Below are 19,505 nucleotides of genomic sequence, written 5' to 3' on the forward strand. Positions count from 1 at the left end.
GGGTGGAATCCAGGTTGGCCTCATGCAAGGCAATTGCCCCACCTGTTGAACTATCTCTTTCCAGCCTCTGATGGAATATTTTTCATGCTTCACATTCTCTCCCCTGGTAAGCTCCCCTTGAAAGATTCGCACCACCCAGTTGGGGACCAATTCCAGCACTGCCTCTTGTCACTCACAGAAGATCCCCTAGGCCCTAGGATCTCTGGCAGTGTCTTGAGTGGAACGTCACACCCTCACTGTCCTAGACCGGGCAGGTGTTAGCAAAGTCACCTTCAGGGAAGCATGAGAGATTTGAGGCCTCGTAGGACTCTGGCCTGAATTCCTCACCCAGGCACTGGGGAGCTCCAGGAAAGCCAGGCTTCCCTGCTGGACTCAGTGTGTGACCATTGCACATGTCTAGAAAATATTCTCCTAAGGCCCTTGGCCAGTTTTCTGGGAGGGAACGTGCAGTGGCAGCTGCCCAGTTAGAGGACATTTGGACAGGCTTGCTTGCCTGTGAGGGCGGGAGGGCAGTGCAGGACCCGAGGAGGGGGGTCCCGGAAGGTGGAAAGATCCTGAGTAGCTTGAGCCATCTGGTGACCCGGTTCCAAAGGGCATTAGCTGGGACAATAGACAGATCCATCCTGAGCGAGTTTTGCAGCTCCTGGATTGCCGTTTATAACTGACCCCGCTTTTAAAAGAGCCAACACTTGTCTGTGTAATGAGGCGGAGGAAATGTTATTCACCGTAATTTCTCCTAGGAAGAAGGCTGTCTTTGTTCTGGGAATGCCATGAGCAAAGCTGCAGAGGAGGAGGTGGATCCGCTTCATGGAAGGGGAAGAATCTACCTTTTGATTCGAAAAGGAGAGAGAGGAGGGGAAGAGGGAAAGACAGTGGGAAGAAAGCCAGCGACTGCATTGCGGGTACAGGCCCGAGGCTGGGGGTGCGTTGGAGCGTGTGTGCGATTAGCGTCAGCCCTGAGAAGCTGCTGCAAAGGCTCCCAGGTTCATGCAGCCTATCAGAGTAGATCCCTTGGGGATGGGGAGTGTTGAGCACTGTGACTTTCCTGTCATTGTGTGGAGGATCAAGCCTCGGAAGGAAACCCCCAGGCATGGGCAGAGGCCCTGGAAGTCCCAGCTTTGACTTTCTACCTAGGTCAGGCCATTAGATCTCTAGAGATCAGATTGTGCCAGCTGGCATCTAAGTTACTTTTTTCAGGGGAGGGGGGCACACCTGATGGTGCTCAGGGATCATAACGCACTCAGGGACCAGTCTTGAAGTACTTGGAGAACCGTATGTGGTGCTGAGGATCAAACCAGAGTTAACCACATACAAAACTAGCACCTTTCCTCGCGTACTCGTTTTTTTTTTTTTTTTTTTTGCCGATCTTAGTGAGTTTTAATTATGGAGGGAAGCTGAAAAGAATTTTCTCAGGACAATAGTTTGGGTTTTCTTGGTTTAAAAAAATTTTTTTTTTAATTTGTTTGGGGACCTAACCTGAGAGTGCTCAGGGCTTACTCCCAGCTCTGCACTCAGGGATCAGTCCTCACAAGTTCAAGGAACCCTATAGGGTGCTGGGAATTGAGTCTGGGTCAGCTATGTACAATTCAAATACCTTCCCGTGGTACTATCACTCCATTCTTAGTTCAGTAGTTATTTAGGGGAATAAGTGGAGTGGTTGACAGATTCTCACCTGTGAAGTACATAGAAGACTAACTGTATGAGAGTTAATAACACCCACTCAGAACAAAAAATGGATGTAACCTGAAACTATTTTGGGTTTCTCGTAGGAGAGAATACTTCATTAATTTTGCTGGTGTTGGGGGTGTATCTCCCGGTGGGCATAGGGGGATACAAATACGGAGTAAGGGAAGGACAAAGTATTAGATGATGTTGTATTTGAATTGAAGGTGTCAAGGTGAACTGATTTATACACACACACACACACACACACACACACACACACACACACCTGTTTATATTTCCCATTTTCCTGGCTATGTTCACTGAAACATCCTAGGAGCAGTGACACCCCAATAACAATTAACATACACAGTACTCAGATTGTGGTCTCTAAGTACCCCTACTCTTGAAAAAGAATGAAGTCTTCTGGTAAGGATGGTCAAACCCAAATCTGGCCCAAAGAGCATTGCTATAAAAGTAAGAAAGAGTGTGCCCAGCGAATGATGGAGACCTAGGAAAAGAAAGTGATTATGCCCCACTGGCCACATTTAGCACAATTTGAGAACTGAGAATGAAAGCAATAGATTGTAGCACATTAATAATAACAAAGGCCCACAGTTCATCAAAACACTGAAAATGTTGAAAGGGGAAGTTGGTCTTTCTAGAAGAATGTCAGGTACCAAATGGCAAGGAATGAATCATTATTGGCCCTGATTAGAGGGGCTTGGTACACATGTATGCCCGGAAAGGTCAGTCTCTGCCTTCCTTTTCTTTGGGACTCCAGAGAGTGTTTAGTGACCGCCAGAGCCAGGGGACAATCTTAGCATAGACAGCAAAGCCTTGGAATTTCAGGATGGCCGGGAGGGCATAGGAGAGGCTTGGAGAAGGCTCTCTCTCTCTGTGCATAAGTCATTGCCTTTACTCCCAGCCTTCACACTCGGTGAGGGGGAAAGAGGTGGCACAGTAGGAATGGTTTAAGGTATGCTTGCAGAGAATTGCAATGTGGGAGATGCAAAGCCGGCCCAGGCAAGGACAGGCTAGTGACTGTAAAAACCAGGTTGATAGTCTGGAAACTTCTGGTCCTGACAGCCACCCTTTCCCCCCCTCATGAGACACACCCTTCTGCCAGCCTCTTCCCACTTCACCCTGGATATTACTTTATTCTCTTCTTTTTCCTTTTTAGTTGTGCAATCTTTGGGGTTTCCAACCCTACCACTTTGCCTGTAATACCCATGTTTCAATGCAACATGTCCACTTTTTCTAAACCCATGTTCAGTTTCTCTGTCAGGCTGGCTTAGCTTTGGTTGGTTAGTTTGGTGAATTTGGGGCCACACTGGCAGTGCTCAGGGTTGCTCTTAGGGTCATTCTTGTCGGAGCTCTGGGGACCATTGGGGTCTAGACTCTAGCTCTTGCATGGAAAGTGTGTCCTCTAGCCTGCTGAGCTAGCTCTCTGACCCAGGCTCGGCTTTGCTTTGTTTTGTTGTTATTTGGGGGTTGGGTTTTTTTGGGGGGAGGGCCACACATGGCAATGCTCAGGCTTTACTCCTGGTTCTTTGCTCAGGGATTACTTTTGATGGGGCTCAGGGGACCATATGTGATGCTGGGGATCAAAGCTGAATTAGTAGTCAACAGAGCAAAGACTTAACCCCTGTACTGTGTCTTCAGCCTTCAGGCTCAGCTTCGAGTGAGAGTCAATGTGGCCCATTCCCTCTCTGATGTCAAACATACATCGTATGTTTAATGTAACAAGCACTATTTAGATTATTACATATTCAAACCTTTTTAACCTCCCTTAGGCATCGTGGGGTCACTCTCAGTCTGCGTCTAGTTCAGGGGTGACCTGGGATACCCCTCCTGTCTCTCTGAAGAGACTGGTTTGTTCCTATGTCCCAGGTGTCCTTTTGTGCTCTTTCCTCCTGGGTCTCTCTGCCCCATTCCTGTCCCACACAGTACTTCACCCTCTCTGGCCACCACCCACTCTGCAAACCTCCCCTCTGCTTCCTCCTTCACCCACTCAGGCCTTGGGGCAGGACTGCAGGGACCAGGAGTCTCCTCATCACAAATCTCCCGCTGTGATGAGGCCAGAGAGATAGCACAGGAGGGAAGGTGCTTGCCTAGCAGGAAGCTGCAGCCACAGCCCTGATTTGAATGCTTGTTCTGGACCAGTCACTCCTGAGCACAGAGCCAGGAATAGCCCCTGAGAGCCACGGGGTGTGGCCCAATCCCCCTCCTCCTCCATGTTGTGGGAATACACCCTCAGAGGTGGGAGCACTCCCTTAGGTGCAGGAACACCCCCTCAGGTGGGTGAACTTAACTCCAGCTGTTGGAGCATACCTCCCAGATGTGGGAGCACACCCTGAGATGTGGAAACACACCTCCAGAGGCTGGAACACTGATTCAGGAGCACTCCCTCAGTGGTGGGAGCACACATCCCAATGCCTGCATATGGGGGTGGGGGGAACCTTCTGGAGACATGCCCCTGTTATTCACATCCTAATTGGCGAGCCTTAGCAGGCAGATGGTAGGATCTAGGACTTCTTTGTCTGTGGTCTTGGGCTCCGGAAAAGGGTCCCCTCTAGGACTGGTCCTGCTAGTGAGCCTGGGGGTCTGATCTTTGCATTCAGGGCTGCCTGCCTGTATGAGTGTGGCGGAAAAGATGTCCTGCAAAGTTCTCTGTGCTGTCCCCCCTCACTTTCCCCGCCTCTGGGGTGTCAAACATTACAATACACGGGGAAGAGGTGGGTTCCAAGTGGGAAAACCCTCTAATCTCTCGAGCTTGCCTGAAAAGACCCCTCTTCTCTGCTTGCAGCCACAGCCCCCCAGATTGGCCAGCCCTGGAGGTGGCCACTCCAGACAGGTGGCCTGGGCTTGGACTGTCCCTGGGAAGAGGGGTCAGGGTCAGAGGCACAAAGCACATCAAGCTTCCTGCACTTCTAGAGTCTCAGACTGGTCTCGGGGAGCTTTGGATCTTGTTTTCCCTTGATTCGTGCCAAGATCGGGCTCTTTGGAACTCATTCTGTGGCAGGAGGCCTCCCTTTGATGACCACGTCAAATGAGATGGACACTGGCCAGGTTGTTATAGGAACTGGGAGAATCCTTGGAGTGGGAAAGTGCTGAGAACACGGGTCCATTCACCATTCAGCTGGAAAGTGGAGCAGTCATTGTCAGCCACCGAGGCTTTGGGACAGAAGAAGTGGTCGGTGGCACCCCTTGGCGGCTTGGGGGGTGTTGGGAGGGCAGAGCCAGGGTCAGCCTAAACTCTGAATTCTCAGACTAAACTGCTCGCCTACTCTCTTGGGTGACCTTCAGCAAATTAAAACAGCCCACCAACAACATGATCTCCTTTTGCTGAGAATTAATGGACTATCTAGACGGAAAATCCCTCTCTGCGGCCCTTGTTTCAGGGTCTGTTTCCAGATGATGTTACCAGTCCTAGAGGGGACCCATTTCTGGAGCCCAAGACCACAGATAGGGAAGCTCTAGATTCTATCATCTGCCTGCCTATAATGGGCCACACCGGGAGGATGCTCAAGGCTTCCTCCTGGCTCTGCACTCAGGGATCACTCAGGTGTGGCTCAGGGAGACCATATGGGTTGCCGGGGCTTGAACCTGAGTCAGCCATTTGCAAGGCAAGTGCCCTGCCTACTACTCTCTCTCTCTCTCTCTCTCTCTCTCTCTCTCTCTCTCTCTCCAGCCTTTAAAATGATTTTTTGTGTCTTTATGTTTTCTTTTTCCTTTTTTTCTTTCTCTTTCTATCTATCTATCTTTCTTTCTTTCTTTCTTTCTTTCCTTCTTTTTTTCTCCTTCCTTTTCTTTTCTTTCCTTTTCTTTGTTCTTTCCTGACACTTTTTACAAACAGCATGTATGGATTCGGGCCAGGCTTGGGATCGTCTCACCCAAACACAAAGTGATTCCCATTTTGGAAATGGTTTCTGGGAAGGGAGTCTGGAATTTGGGAACAGATTTAGTCACATGCTTGAAAGAGGACGGGTGGAGCTTGCCACAAGTCCAGAAATCAGGCTGCTCCCAAGTAAGAAAGATTTTTGCCCCTGATGACCAGTGGCCCCCGTGCCGACCACAGCTTCTCCCCACGTTTTCTGTCCTATGAGACACCCTCTCGCACTTGCACCCTGCAGCCCTGTCTGCATGGTGCTGCTGTCAATGGCCATTGGTATACAAATCTTTTGGTAAACAAGAGCTACTCTGTCACTCTTGCTATCTCTTTAACTTTTGGGAGTTCATAGGGCAGCTTCTAAACTGTGCTCAGGGACTCCAGGGGCCATTCCCAGTGATATGGTAGGGTCTCAATAATTATCATAATTTAGAGTTATTCCTGAGAGTGGAGCCAGGAGTAAGCACTGAGCATCACCGGATGTGACTCCAACCTCCCCCCCAAAAAAAAATACATATTTCAAAATATCTCTACACTGGGAGTACTCAGCCAGTTCTTTCATACATTTATTATGGTAGCTGAGGACTCAACTTTTTTTTTTCTTTTCTTTTTGGGTCACACCCAGTGATGCACAGGTGTTACTCCTGGCTCACGCACTCAGGAATTACTCCTGGCAGTGCTCAGGGGACCATATGGGATGCTGGGAATCGAACCCGGGTCAGGCGGCGTGCAAGGCAAACGCCCTACCCACTGTGCTATCACTCCAGCCCCATCAACTCTTTTATTTTCTACTGCCATAAACACACTCTTCTCATGGCTATGTGGGTCCAATGTTTCAAAATCTGGACCCTTCACTGTGATATCAGTAGGGCCTATTTGTGTTGGGGGCCACCAGGGTTCTAGCTGACAGTGCTGGGGGAACCTGGCTGTTGAAGATCAGCATGGGACCCCCAGAGGCCTGGAGATCAATATGGGACCCCCACATGCCAGGCCTGTGTCCAGCCCTCTCATCCATCTCCATGAGTCTTAACTTTTAAGATTGAAAAAAAAAGTCGCATGTTATATTCTTGTTTTCTCCTCTTTAAATTGGTGTCTGCACTCATATTTCCTTTAATATGTAACTCTCTGCTAGACTTTATCAGAGGTCTAAATGAAATTATCTAAGTGGTATGTAAATATATTCTCTTTATAAACACTTTCAATATAACAAATTGAAACTAAATCTCCTTGCCATCTCTTGCTATGTCTAGGCCATTTCCTCCTGCCTGTAGATGTCCACCTTGTCACCAGCTTGATGGGTCTTCCTGTGGAGCTTTTTGGGAAACATTTACCAGCATAATATTCTCAGAGAAAACATTGTTTCCTATGAGTGTGTGGGTGTGTTTTGATTGTTTGATACAATGATTCTGCAATTCGCTTTCTCATTCAAAAAATATGTTAGCAATGTGGCTGCACCGAATCACGTGTAGATTATTCCTTATATACCCCTACTGAACACTCAGGTGTCCGTCTCCTTGTCATTTAACCCCTTTCCCATGCAAGGTCACTTAGGTGTACCCTGTATTGTTTTGCATATATCTATCCCATGCACTAGAGAATGGAGCTACTTGTACACTCTATGTATTGTCAGCTGTGATGGATACAGATGCAAGCCCGCAAGAGACAGAGTTGCAGGAAGCCTGAATCCCAACACCTCAATGTCATGCTTCTTTCTCCTGCAGAGACGTCTCAGAGAGGCTGTGCAGCTGCTGGAGGACTACAAGCATGGGACCCTACGCCCAGGGGTCACCAACGAACAGGTAATGACTGCAGGTGGCAGAGGAAGAGACATGCAGCTTTCCTTGTAGCCAGAACCACCTCTCTTCCTGTCAGAATCTTGTTATGCAGCAGCATTCCCTGTGGAGTTGTACGTATTAGAGGGGGTGTGTTGGAGGAGGTGTGTGGTCTCTGCAGTTCTCGGCATGTGGTGTAAAGCGTGGGGATGGCTGTGGTCTCCCGGAGGTAACATGTGCGTCCCTTTGCAATGCCACATTCTTATCACAATAGAAGTTTGAAATCAGCCATGATGGGAGTATTTACACTATGAAAATGGGCAGATCCTACAGATCAGAGCTTACTTCTCCTTCTGCATGACCAAGGGTCAATTCTTAAATATCTGCCAGTGTACTGATACCTTCCAGTTCAGTTAGGGGGCTGGAGCAATTGTACAACAGACAGTGCACTTACCTTTCATGCTGCTGAGCCAGGTTTGATCTCTGACACCCCATTTAGTTACCCAAGTCCCATCATTAGTGATCCCTGAGAGTAGAGCCAGGAGTAAGCACTGAGCACAGCCAGGTATGACCCCCAAAACACAAACCAGAACAAAGCAAAACAACAGTTCTTGTTGAAGATGGGAAAGACGAGGGATGGCACAGATCTGTCCAGGACACTAGACTTTCATTTGGGATTTCACATAGAGACTTGAACTAGAAGCTCATTGAAATAGTGATGATTGGGGGCTGGAGCAATAGCACAGCGGATAGGGCATTTGCCTTGCACGTGACCAACTGGGGTTTAATTCCCAGCATCCCGTATGGTCCCCTGAGTACCGCCAGAAATAATTCCTGAGTGCAGAGCCAGGAGTAACTCCTGTGCATCACCGTGTGTGAACCAAAAAGCAAAAAAAGAAAGAAAGAAAGAAAGAAAGAAAGAAAGAAAGAAAGAAAGAAAGAAATAGTGATGATTGCATTTAGTTTGGTGGAGGGGTTGGGGGTCTTGTGTAGACAGCTTTAATAATTTTAGATATTGATGCTTAATGTGCCAACAGTTTTTTTCCCCTAAGTTGAATTGCCATGAATTACAAAGTTAGAAGATATTTATGATCGAGTTTCCCTTCCCCAATGTCCACTACCCTCCTCACAGTTATCTTTCATGTTTAGAAATCATACTGAATTTTCAAAAACATGAATTTTCTATTTTTCAATCTACTATCTGTGTATAACTCAAAAAGTACTAAAACTTTCTTCGTGGAAAATTAATTGGTGTCCCTTCTTTCCTAGTTCCTATCTGCCAGTGTACTGATACTGAGGAGAAATAGTTTTCACCATTTCTTCAGATGGAAATTCATATTTCAGGGCTGGGGCGATGGTACAGCAGGTAGAACACTTGTCTTGCATGTGACCAACCAGGGTCAGCCTGAACATCCCCGGGTGTGACCCCACCCCCAAATTTTACATTTCAAAATGTCTGTACACTGCTGTTTTTCAGCTAGCGATCTTATAGCATTTATTATGGTAACTGAGAACTCAACTCTTTTTTTTGTCTGCCACCATCAACATACTCTTCACCCCTTCCATCACTGTCGCACTGTCACCCCGTTGTTCATTGATTTGCTTGAGAGAGCACCAGTAACGCCTCCATTGTGAGACTTGTTTCTGTTTTTGGCATATTGAATATGCCACAGGGAGCTTGCCAGGCTCTGCCATGCGGGCGGGATACTCTCGGTAGCTTGCTGGGCTCTCCGAGAGGGGCGGAGGAATCGAACCTGAGTCGGCCGCGTGCAAGGCAAACGTCCTACCTGCTTTGCTATTACTCCAGCCCGCTGCCATCATTACCCTCCCAAAATTATAACCGTGATTTGGGTTTATACAAGTTCAAAATCACACTATTACATTTTCTGTTGTACTTGGGCTACACCCAGTGGTGTTTAGGACTTCCTCCTGGATCTTGGCAGAGCTCAGGGGACCATGGAGGTGCTGGGGGTTGAACCCAGGATGACTTCATGCAAGGCAAGCATCTTGCTCACTATACTGCAGCTCCAGCCCCTGCACTATTACCATTTTACAAATAGAATTTACTGTAAAGTTCAGTTGTTGTAAAATGATTATGTTTCTTCTCTTTTTCAACTTTATTTTTTTTTTGGAGTTAATATTTGCCTTTTTTCCCCTCTCGTTGGAATAGATGTGTGTGTGTGTGTGTGTGTGTGTGTGTGTGTGTGTGTGTGTGTGTGTCTCTCTAATTCATGCTATCCCTTCTAACAGCCTTTGGCATTCTTAGCATCCCTTTGCTGTCTGAAGGCTCAGTCTTTCAGCTCTGAATTATTTTTCCCAGAAGAGTTCTCTTCTGAAGTTCCTCTCCTCATGCGTCAGAAGTTCCTCTTGATGTGTGCCTTCATTTCAGTGAAACACTTATAATAACTTCCTGGAAAAAAAGTAATCAGCAAGAAAAATTTAAATCTGTTCATATTTGAAAAATTGTGTTTCTGCACTGTTTTAATAATTTGGCTGAGGAGAAAATTCTGGGTTGACAGTTCCCCTTGAATTTTAGATATGCTGCTCTAATTGACCTCTGGCTTCCAGTATAGCTATTGAAAATCTGATGTGATTTCATTTCCAGTTCTTGGCAATTGGAAGTTTATTTCTTTCTGGGAGTGTTTAAGATATTGTCTATACAATTTATGTATGAGAATATTTCAATGCTATCTCCTGTAAAATTCATGAGTTCCTTTGGTAATCTTTTTCAATTAGAACACTCCACTCAGTTCTGGTAAATTTTCTTAGATTGAAAAAAAAGTGCTTTTCTCTCATTTTGGAACTCCTATTAGTCAAATATTTGACATCTTTGATTGACACTCAGATATCTTTTTTTCCCTTTTGTTGCATCACTTTCTCCTTCTGTTTAGTTTTACAGAAAGTTTGAGTTTATCTTCAACACTTTAGCTAGTTTAATTTAATTTTCAAGGGTTCTTTCTTTTTTATTCCTCCCTCCTTCCCCCCTTTCCTTCCCTGCTTTTCTCCCTCCCTCCCTCCCTCCCTCCCTCCCTCCCTCCCTCCCTCCCTCCCTCCCTCCCAGGGACACAGGGGAGCCCGTGTCTCCTGCTGCTGTGTGCACAGATGTTGAACACTGCCCTGGGTTTAGTGGGCAAGTAGTTTTTTTCTTCCTTTGTTCCCAGTCCTGCCCAGTCCTGAGCTCTGCTGGTATCCTTATACATATGCTCTCTGCAGGGGGCTGTCCTTTATGTTGTATTTGGTTGTATTTGTACCAAATCTCTACTCATTCTATACCCCCAAACCAGGTTGCTTTCCCTTCTTGGACCTGGTCTCCTTTTCGCTTCTGCCTGTGCCTCTGCGGCTGCTTGTGACTTGGGGGGAGGGGGGGGGGGAGAGGTGCAGAGCCCATGCTGGGTCTCTTTCGGCTGATACAGCACACCAGGCATGTGTGGGTATCCTGAGGGCCGGTGGCTTAGCCGTCAGTCCTGCCTGATCCAGCTACACTTTCATGTGAATTTATGGTGTGCTTATGGACTGGTTTGGCTGTTTGCAGCAAGGGGGAGAGAGCAAGGACAGAGCCGGGTGAGTGTCTGACCTTATGGACCCTGGGAATGTAGGTGAGTGATGTGACCCCAGGAGAATGGGAAGCAGCAGCCGTGTGAGAGACCTGCACTGAGACTGAGGGGGCAGAAGGCCGGGTGGAAGCAGTGCTCTCTGGGGGAAGTGACAGGTGACTGTGCTTGAGGGGAAGGGGCCCCTGAGCAGAGACGCAGCATCCCAGGTCCTTAGCATCCCAGATCCATGCTCTTGGGCTGACCTTGGAGTAAGCCAATTTGGAACTAGTCCCAAATTTGGCATAGCCAATTGGCATAGTCCCTCTGGATGTCTGCTGATCCCAACATCACCTCCTTATCCCCTTGACTTTTGGGAGGCCCTCGGTGCCCCAGCCAGGCCAAGAAGCCCCTCTAGACCCAAGGAGTTCTCATGAGCTGGGCAACTCTGAACCTTTCTTGTGTTGTGACCACCTCTGTACCATCCTCCCGTCTTGGACCAGGGTGGGATGCTTGGGACTCCTTGAGCCTCCAGAGATTGAGCGTGAGGCCACGTGCCTCCCTGCTGCTCCCCTGCCCACCTGTTTTCTGGGCCTCCAATGCTTTGCTGCCTGAAAGCCTCCCTGTGGCTTAGGGAGCTGAGAGGGCAGAGGTGGGGGGCCCTAGCGCTCAGTGGTATCCAGCCTGGGGGCTGACTGGGGAGCACAGTACTCCAAGGCTGTGCCTGCACTTGGACCCCCCCCCAGGAAACAGATCCTCCCTTGGTTTCCCTTCCTGCGCCCTCCTGTGCTCCCCCATGCATGCCCCCTCCATGACCCTCAGCCTCTACACATGCACACACACACACACACACACACACGCGTGCGCGCACGCACACACTGCAGGTGGTGATGACAGACCAGGTGCTGGGATGCCTCAGTGACCCCGAATCCAGGACAGCCCCTGCCCCTGGCCAGGGCGGCCAGCTGCAGAGCCCTGGGGGTCCTGTGCAGTGTGGACAGCAGTTGAGTTGCACAGGGGCTCTGGGTCTTTTCATTGCCTGTTGCACAAATGGAGGTTGATGCCTGTGGCTGTATCCCGTTTCCGGTCGCCGGTCCCAGCAGCAGCCTGTGAGCCTGTTTGTTATCCCTCCCACCCTCGGAGACCACATTGCTCAAAGGGTTCCTGCAAGGTCACTAGTTTGCTCATACCCGAGGGCTGTGTCCTGGTCTGCAGGTTCCTGGGTGCCTGACCAGTAGAGACAGGTGACCCAGTCAGCCCTGAGGGTAAGAGAGAAACCAGTACAATTTCCCCCTGGGGCACGGCAGCTAGAAAGGATGTGCTTGGAATCTAGTGTGCCCGCAGGAGTGTGGCCAGCATCTGAGCAGCAAAGCCTTGAGGATAGCAAACCAGAGGCCCAGGAGGCTGAAGACATCTCTGGACGTGGCCTGTTGTGGATGTGGTCTGCTGGGGATGTGGCCTGTTGTGGACGTGACCTGCTGCATGTGCCTTGCTCAGAGCCGGGGCTTTGCTAGAATGTGGATGGAGACAGATGAGGCCCCTCGTGTTAATCAGCTACTATCCGCTACATGCCCAAGCGCATTCCAAGTTCTAGCACTGTGCACACTTTCCTTCCATTAGTGATCTCAGAGGCCCTAATGGTAGGTACCTATATTAACTCCATTTTATAGGAAAGAAAACTGAAGCCCAGAGAGGGCTGATATTTCCCAAAGGACACACAGCCAGTGTGTGTGTGGGGAAGGGTGGCCACAACATAGCTGGTATTTTCAGCTAGATAATTCTTTGCTATGGGTGCACTCTAGGCAGTTTGGCGGCATCCCTGGCTGCTGCCTACTGGGGACCAGCTGCACCCCCTTCCTGAATCAGGACAATAAGACATTGCCAAATGCCCTCTGGTTGCAGCCACCAGCCCCCTTTGATAAACCACGATTCTAGCAGAAACTAGAGCTCCTCACCTCCTTTCCCACTCAGAGTCCCAGAGGAATCCCCTATTCCCCTCTGCTCTTTGATAAACCACGATTCTAGCAGAAACTAGAGCTCCTCACCTCCTTTCCCACTCAGAGTCCCAGAGGAATCCCCTATTCCCCTCTGCTCGTGTCTGCCACTCCCCTTCGTGCAGTTCATTTCAGTCACTCTGGTCTCCTTGCTGTTTCATAAACTTGCAGGACAGGCCCAGTCCTGCCACAGGGCCTTTGCATTGCTCCTGAGGTCCCGTGCCTCTCTTTCACTTGCTGGTGACAGTGAGAGGGGTTATGGATATAAGCACAAGTGAATGGTGGGGTGCAGGAAGTGGTTAGAGGAGTCTGGCATTGGTGAAGGCCACACAGTGCCCCCCCATGCCTTAACACACACACACACACACACACACACACACACACACGAGTGGTAACCTCAGTCCAGGCCATGGGCATTTGCTGAGCACCCTGGTACTGAAGAGGAGCGGAGGTGAGTGGGTACCAGAGACGTCAGCTCTGCTCTGGGCCCTGTCCAGCACCCGTGAGAGAACAGCCCAGAGTGATGGTGGACAGAGGCCTAGCTGGTGGTGCAGCTGCATGGAGTGGACATAGGAGGGTCACTTGTATCACTTGTCATCCCGTTGCTCATCGATTTGCTAGAGCAGGTGCCAGTAATTTCTCCATTCATCCCTGTCACGTGCTAGTGTAGCCCAATGGTGTCTGCTTGCTCCAGGAACACGAAGATTATCAAACCGTTCGTTCAGGGTCTTGATGAAGAAGTCCAACCATCTCATAGGTGGGTGGCCAGGCGTTCTTTTGACGTCCTGTGGAATCCAGTCGGTAACGGCTCTAGTCCAGTGGTCATCTAGGAGGGTCATGGGAAGAGAATTTCGAAAACAGTGATGAGATAAGAAAGGCTTCATGGAGTGAAGCACAGGGGAGCAGGGAAGCAGGAGGGGTAGGGAGACGGGTCAGAGTGTAGTTTGGAGAAAATGGGGAAGTCACAGACCAGGTGATGAAAATAAAACCGGCGGGGTGGCCTCAGATGTGTTGTGTGGAGTAAGTCACTAGATGTCCCTGAGCAAGGAGATGGCATGGGTGTGTGGTGGTCGGCTTGCCTTGGGAGCTGGGATGGGGGTCGGGGCGGGTCAGCGTTGTTAAGGAATCCAGCATGGACACTGGGCAGCCCGGAACAAAGTGCCCAGATCTAGGGGAACCTTCTCCAGCGTCATGGTGCAGGGGGCCTTGCCCTTGTTCCCTGTTCCCCAGAGCCTGGCAGCCAGCTCTCTGCCCTTCCTCTGCCCCCTCTGTGAGGCCGCAGGCGGGATGGATGCCATCTGCAGACTGCCAGGGACACGAGGCAGGTGCGGGGGAAGAGGGTTCCACCAGGGCCCTCTGCTGGCAGCAAGGAAATGGGGTCAAGTGAAAAGAGCAGAGTTAAAAATACCTGCACCCCAAGTCTTAATGGGCATCAGTGGGTTTGTCAGAAGTGGCAGAGGGAAGGCTTGACTGACTGCCCCCACACCTTCCTCGGACCCCATGCTGCACACTTCTGGGGCTCTGAGCAATGCTCAACTTGTGGGAGCCTATCCCAGGGTCTCCTGCTCTGTCAGCTGAAGTACTTGCCGGCATCTGGCGTTAGGCATCTCTGGGTGGGCTCTCAGGGGGTAGTCTCACTGGTCTACCAGCGCCCCTGGGTCTGGTCCCAGCACAGCGGTCAGAGCCCACGGTGAGATCACGCACCATAATGAGAGTCTCAGCTCCAGGTTCCTTGGCCACGGTGTTTTAGCTGGATAATTTTAGCTGGATAGCTGGTGTTTTCAGCTGGATGATTCTTTGCTATGGGTGCACTCTAGGCGGTTTGGCAGCATCCCTGACTGCTGCCTACTGCACCCCCTTTCTGAATCAGGACAATAAGACATTGCCAAATGCCCTCTGGTTGCAGCCACCAGCCCCCTTTGATAAACCACGATTCTAGCAGAAACTAGAGCTCCCCACCTCCCTTCCCACTCAGAGTCCCAGAGGAATCCCCTATTCCCCTCTGCTGTCTGCCACTCCCCTTCGTGCAGTTCATTTGAGTCACTCTGGTCTCCTTGCTGTTTCATAAACTTGCAGGACAGGCCCAGTCCTGCCACAGGGCCTTTGCATGCATTCTTCTGGCTTCTCCTAATGGATATCTATCTGCAAGCCTCCCTTCAGGTATTTCCTCCAATGTGTCCTCCTTACTTACCGCTCTAACCTCCGCATCTCCCTCCCAGTCTACTCTCTTTGACTTGCAGAATAAAACATTTGTCTATTGTATCAGATAACACACTTCTTAAGTCTATGACTGATTGTATGTCCCCATTTGTTTGTAGCCCTTCAAAGGACCTGTATTCTTCGTGTCTGAAACAGTAAGCATTCAGCATGTCATAGGTACTCGATGCATTTTTGTTGGTGATCGGTGTTTTCTGTAATCTTCCAGTAACTCGGCATCTCTCCATATTATAAACAAGAAATTGGAGACTGGAAAAGAGGAAGTTAGTGAGGGTATGGTGCTGCCAGCAGGTCAATATGTACCTGTGAGGCGAGTGCATCAGCAGCCTGAAGGCACCATCAGACTTTCAGTTACCCCAAAATTGCTGCTGTGCCTTTGGCCAGACCCCAAAAACTTGGGGCAAAGTTTACCAAGAAAGTAAACAGCCAAAAGTTAGTTATGTGGGAGACACACCCACAAACCACCTCGGGCTCAGTTATATAATTGGCATGGCCTCTCTGATTCCTGATTGAACTGCTTAACGGCCATGATCCCAGAGACTCAGAAACAAATCTTGGAACCCAGCAGGTTTTGGCAGAAATCCCTACAGATTTAAGTGTTAAAATTTTGGAATTTCAAAATCACGCGGCCACTACTGCAGCCGCGCGACATCATATGTTATTCCTAACCAGCAATAGAAAACGAATTGTCTACTGTTGCCTTTTCAGCAGATCTGAGTATTGGGGTAAAATCCCAAATAATAATGGTGAGTCTGGTGTCAAAATATTGAATGTGATCAAAGTAGAGAGAGAGTAATGTGGAAATCATCTGCCCCACAGGTAGGGGGAAGGTGCAGGATGGGGGTATTACTGGGATTTTTGGTGGTGGAGAATGGGCACTGGTGAAGGGATGGGTGTTTCATTGTAGGACTGAGACTTAAACCCAAAAGCTTAGTAACTGCTCTCACGGTGATTCAAGAAATAACATTATAAAAAATGGGAAAAAAAGGAGGAAATTAGTTGCCCCCATCTCCTTGTCGGGGGTGGCTGGCCAGGGAGAGGCCTGGAGTTCCCGCAGGGCTGAGCCCCCAGGCCTGCCACTTTACAGGGGAAGGCAGCATGCAGGGAGCAGGGGGCTGAGGCTGTGGGAGGTGCTATGGAAGTGGGCGAAGGCTCTTTTGTGTGTCTGTAGAACTGGGGGCTACCCTCACCCCACCTAGACTTGCAGATGTACTTATTACCTGGGAGTATCCATGGCAACGCAATTAATGGTGAGGAATAATGGGCTTGGCCCAATTGATAAATTTGGAAGGTTTTCTGGGTTTTGTTTTGTGGAGGCAATCCTCTGCCTTACAGAAGGTTCCCCTTCAGGCTCTGTTTAATTACCTTCTGGAGGTTGTTTTAAATAGGCTGGGTGGCTCTGTCTTTGCTGTCTTGGGAGGTTTGGAGAAGCAGCTTGGAGGGAAGCAGAGGGGAAGGGGAGCCAGCCAGATGGGGGGGCAGGGCCTGGGCGCACACACCTCCGGCTGGGGTCTGGGTGCTGGGAGACGGGGCTCCCTGATCCCTGCTCTATTCTCAGGCAGATCTCAACTCTGTTCTCTGCTCTGTTCTTGGGGGTCCTCTTCCACCCTGTTTCTTGGATTCTCCATGGAGTGGCCAACTGAGATGCCGGTGACATCTGAAATCAAGCCACCGCCACATCACTGCCACCTCTCACCTAGACTCCTCCATTCATTTCCCCCCCCCCCCCTTCTCCCACCTCTGTTCTTATTCCCGGGGTGAGAAATCAAGCAAGGGCCAAAGTCTCCTCTCCACACTGGCTTACGACTGCAGCCAGTGAGTTCCCAGAGGCTGGGACGGTACGTTTTTACATTCAGCCAGTGGAATGGAGAGAGGTGTGCTCAACCCCAAAGACAGTTGGGGGCTGGAGAAATAGCACAATGGGTAGGACGTTTGCCTTGCATGTGGCCTACCTGGGTTCGATTCCCAGCATCCCATATGGTCCCCCGAGCACCGCCAGGAGTAATTCCTGATGCATGATCCAGGACTAACCCCTGTCCATTGCCGGGTATGACCCAAAAAGCAAAAAAAAAAAAAAAAAAAAAAAAGACATCAAATGGTCCCACATGAGATTCTGGTTTACAGGGGGTCTGCACTGTGGGCAGATAAGAAGCAAGGGCCCTCTGGATTCCCCCTGTGGATGGACTATTTCCTCCATCTCTTTCGGCCCTTCAGACTCTTTCACAGCCCAGGATGGCCCTTGCCTATAATGTATTTGCACGACTCACTCATGAAACTTCAGATGAGCAGGCAGCTCGTGGGATGTACCTGCTGCCATTCCTACATCCTGCTTGCTCACCCTGCATCCCTGACTCATGGGCCAACACATCCCAACGAAAAGCACAGACCCAAGGAGTTAGCTGGAACCTTCAAGTTCTGACGAGCTGGACCTGACCTCCCCAGGAAGGGGAGACTGGCCCCCACCTCCTAATTCCTTTTGTCTGGCAAAATCTTAAAGTCTTCTAAGTCTAAGGCGGGAGGTGACTTGTATGAGAAGAACAGGTAAGTCAGTGCCCGGCCTCAGGTCCAAATCTTGCACCCTAACTGTCATTGCCATCTCTGGGGATGTCACGAGCCCCATGGAAATCAGGTCATGACTAAGAATTTGAAGTGGAATCGTCCCTCCCACCACCCTTCCCAACCTCCTGAGACTGGAGCATGACCAGATGCCGCAGAAAAAGAGGCTCACTCAGCTTTGTTCCTCCTTCTCGCCCTTGGAAGGCATGGGTTATATGATACATTTGGGGACAGAATGATCCTCAAATGTGCCAGCTCAAATAAGAGAGAGCTAGTCCTTACCCAGGGAATTTCAGGGTCTTGGTGTGCCCCGGGTCATGCAGAGACCCCGGTGCCTTCTATCATTCTCCACCCTCTCTGTAGCCGAGTCCACACCTCAGGACCCAGTCAACAGAGATTAAGCTGAGTAGAGAGGAGGTTGGAGATGTTGCACTGTCGGCCAGCCCCCTGCCCGTGTTGTTTTCATGCTGTGGAAGAAGGGGACCTGGGCTTGCTGGAGAGCCAGAGAGTGGCCTATGCCATGGAGTCAGTAAGGGACTTAGAGGCTCTAAGGACACACCTTCTGGAGTTGCTGCAGCCTAGCTCACTTTTCACAGCTCCCCCTCTCTCCTCGTTTCTTTCTCCTCTCTCATATTTCTTTTTTTTTTGGTTTGTTTTATTGGGGACTCCACACCAGGTCTGCTCAGGTCTTATTCCTGTTTTATGCTCAGGGATCATTCCTGGTGGGGCTTAGGGGAACTTATGCGGTGCTGGGGATCAAATCTGGGTCAGCCACATGCAAGGCAAATGCTTTACCCACTGTACCATCTTTCCAGTTCCTCCTTTCTGATATTTCTAAAATAAAACTATTCCCCCCACCCCAAAGAGCTGTGACAATGACAAAAAGTCATGCATTCTATTTCTATTCTTTACTGGTTTCTTTTCATCTTCCTTCCTTCCTTCCTTCCTTCCTTCCTTCCTTCCTTCCTTCTTCTTTCTTCCTTCCCTCTTTTTCTTTTCTTTCTCTCTCTCTCTTTCTTTCTTTCTTTCTTCCTTTCCTTCTTTCTTTCTCTCTTTCCTTCTCTTTTTCTTTCTTTCTTTTTCTCTTTCTCCTTCCTTTTCCCTTTCTTTCTCTCTTTTTCTTTTTTTCTCTTTTCTTTTCTCTTTCCTTCTTTCTCTTTCTTTCTCTTTCCTTTTCTCTTTCCTTCCTTCTCTCTCTTTCTTTCTTTCTTTCTTTTCTCTTTTCTCCTCTCTTTCCTTCTTTCTCTCTCTTTCTCTTTCCTTTTCTCTTTCCTTCTTTCTCTCCCTCTCTTTCTTTCTTTCTTTCTTTCTTTCTTTCTTTCTTTCTTTCTTTCTTTCTCTCTCTCTCTTTTCCTTTAAAGGAAACTTTTGCTAGGGAATAAGAGAAATATTATTCCCTCCCCCTCCTTGTCTTCCTTCATCATTGTTGTAATGACCCAGGGGTCATGCACATGCCTGTCTGCAGTGTTCACACATGCAGCTGCTAACCTCACCCCAACCTAGTTGCACTGTTTGTGCACATGCTCGCCAGGGATCTCACTCACTCAGAGAGCAGTGCTCCAGCACATTCTGGTCTCATGCTCCCTAAGGCTCATGGTGGAGTTCATATAGATGCACCCCAGATGTCACATGCTGGCCATGGGACTTGCACATCTTCAGTTGTGGTGTTCAGCAGGAGTCCCACACTTAATTGCAATGCTGGAGATTTGTCTTGATGCCCTGGGTCACTGGTACAAGAGATGCTGGGACCACACTCGGAGCACGTAGGCAGCAATGGGACCACACTCGGAGCATGCGGGCAGCCTTGTGCCTATGAGGCAGGTGCTTTAAGCCAGTGGGCCATTCCTGAACCCCTTCCAGTTTTCTTTAACAATTATTTTTT

General features: G+C 49.3%; 1 protein-coding gene across 2 annotated transcripts in view; it reads left to right on the forward strand.

The window, feature by feature from the left end:
- Positions 1-19,505, forward strand: part of SFXN5 (sideroflexin 5) — a 125,126-nt gene that overhangs the window by 21,542 nt on the left and 84,079 nt on the right. For both annotated transcript variants that reach the window (XM_056122519.1, XM_056122526.1), the window contains exon 3: positions 7,276-7,353. In XM_056122519.1, the coding sequence (XP_055978494.1) occupies positions 7,276-7,353 (78 nt within the window). The remainder of the gene's footprint in view (positions 1-7,275; positions 7,354-19,505) is intronic.

This window comes from Sorex fumeus, unplaced genomic scaffold (assembly GCF_029834395.1).
Source record: "Sorex fumeus unplaced genomic scaffold, SorFum_2.1 ptg000006l, whole genome shotgun sequence".
Taxonomy (NCBI): Eukaryota; Metazoa; Chordata; class Mammalia; order Eulipotyphla; family Soricidae; genus Sorex; species Sorex fumeus.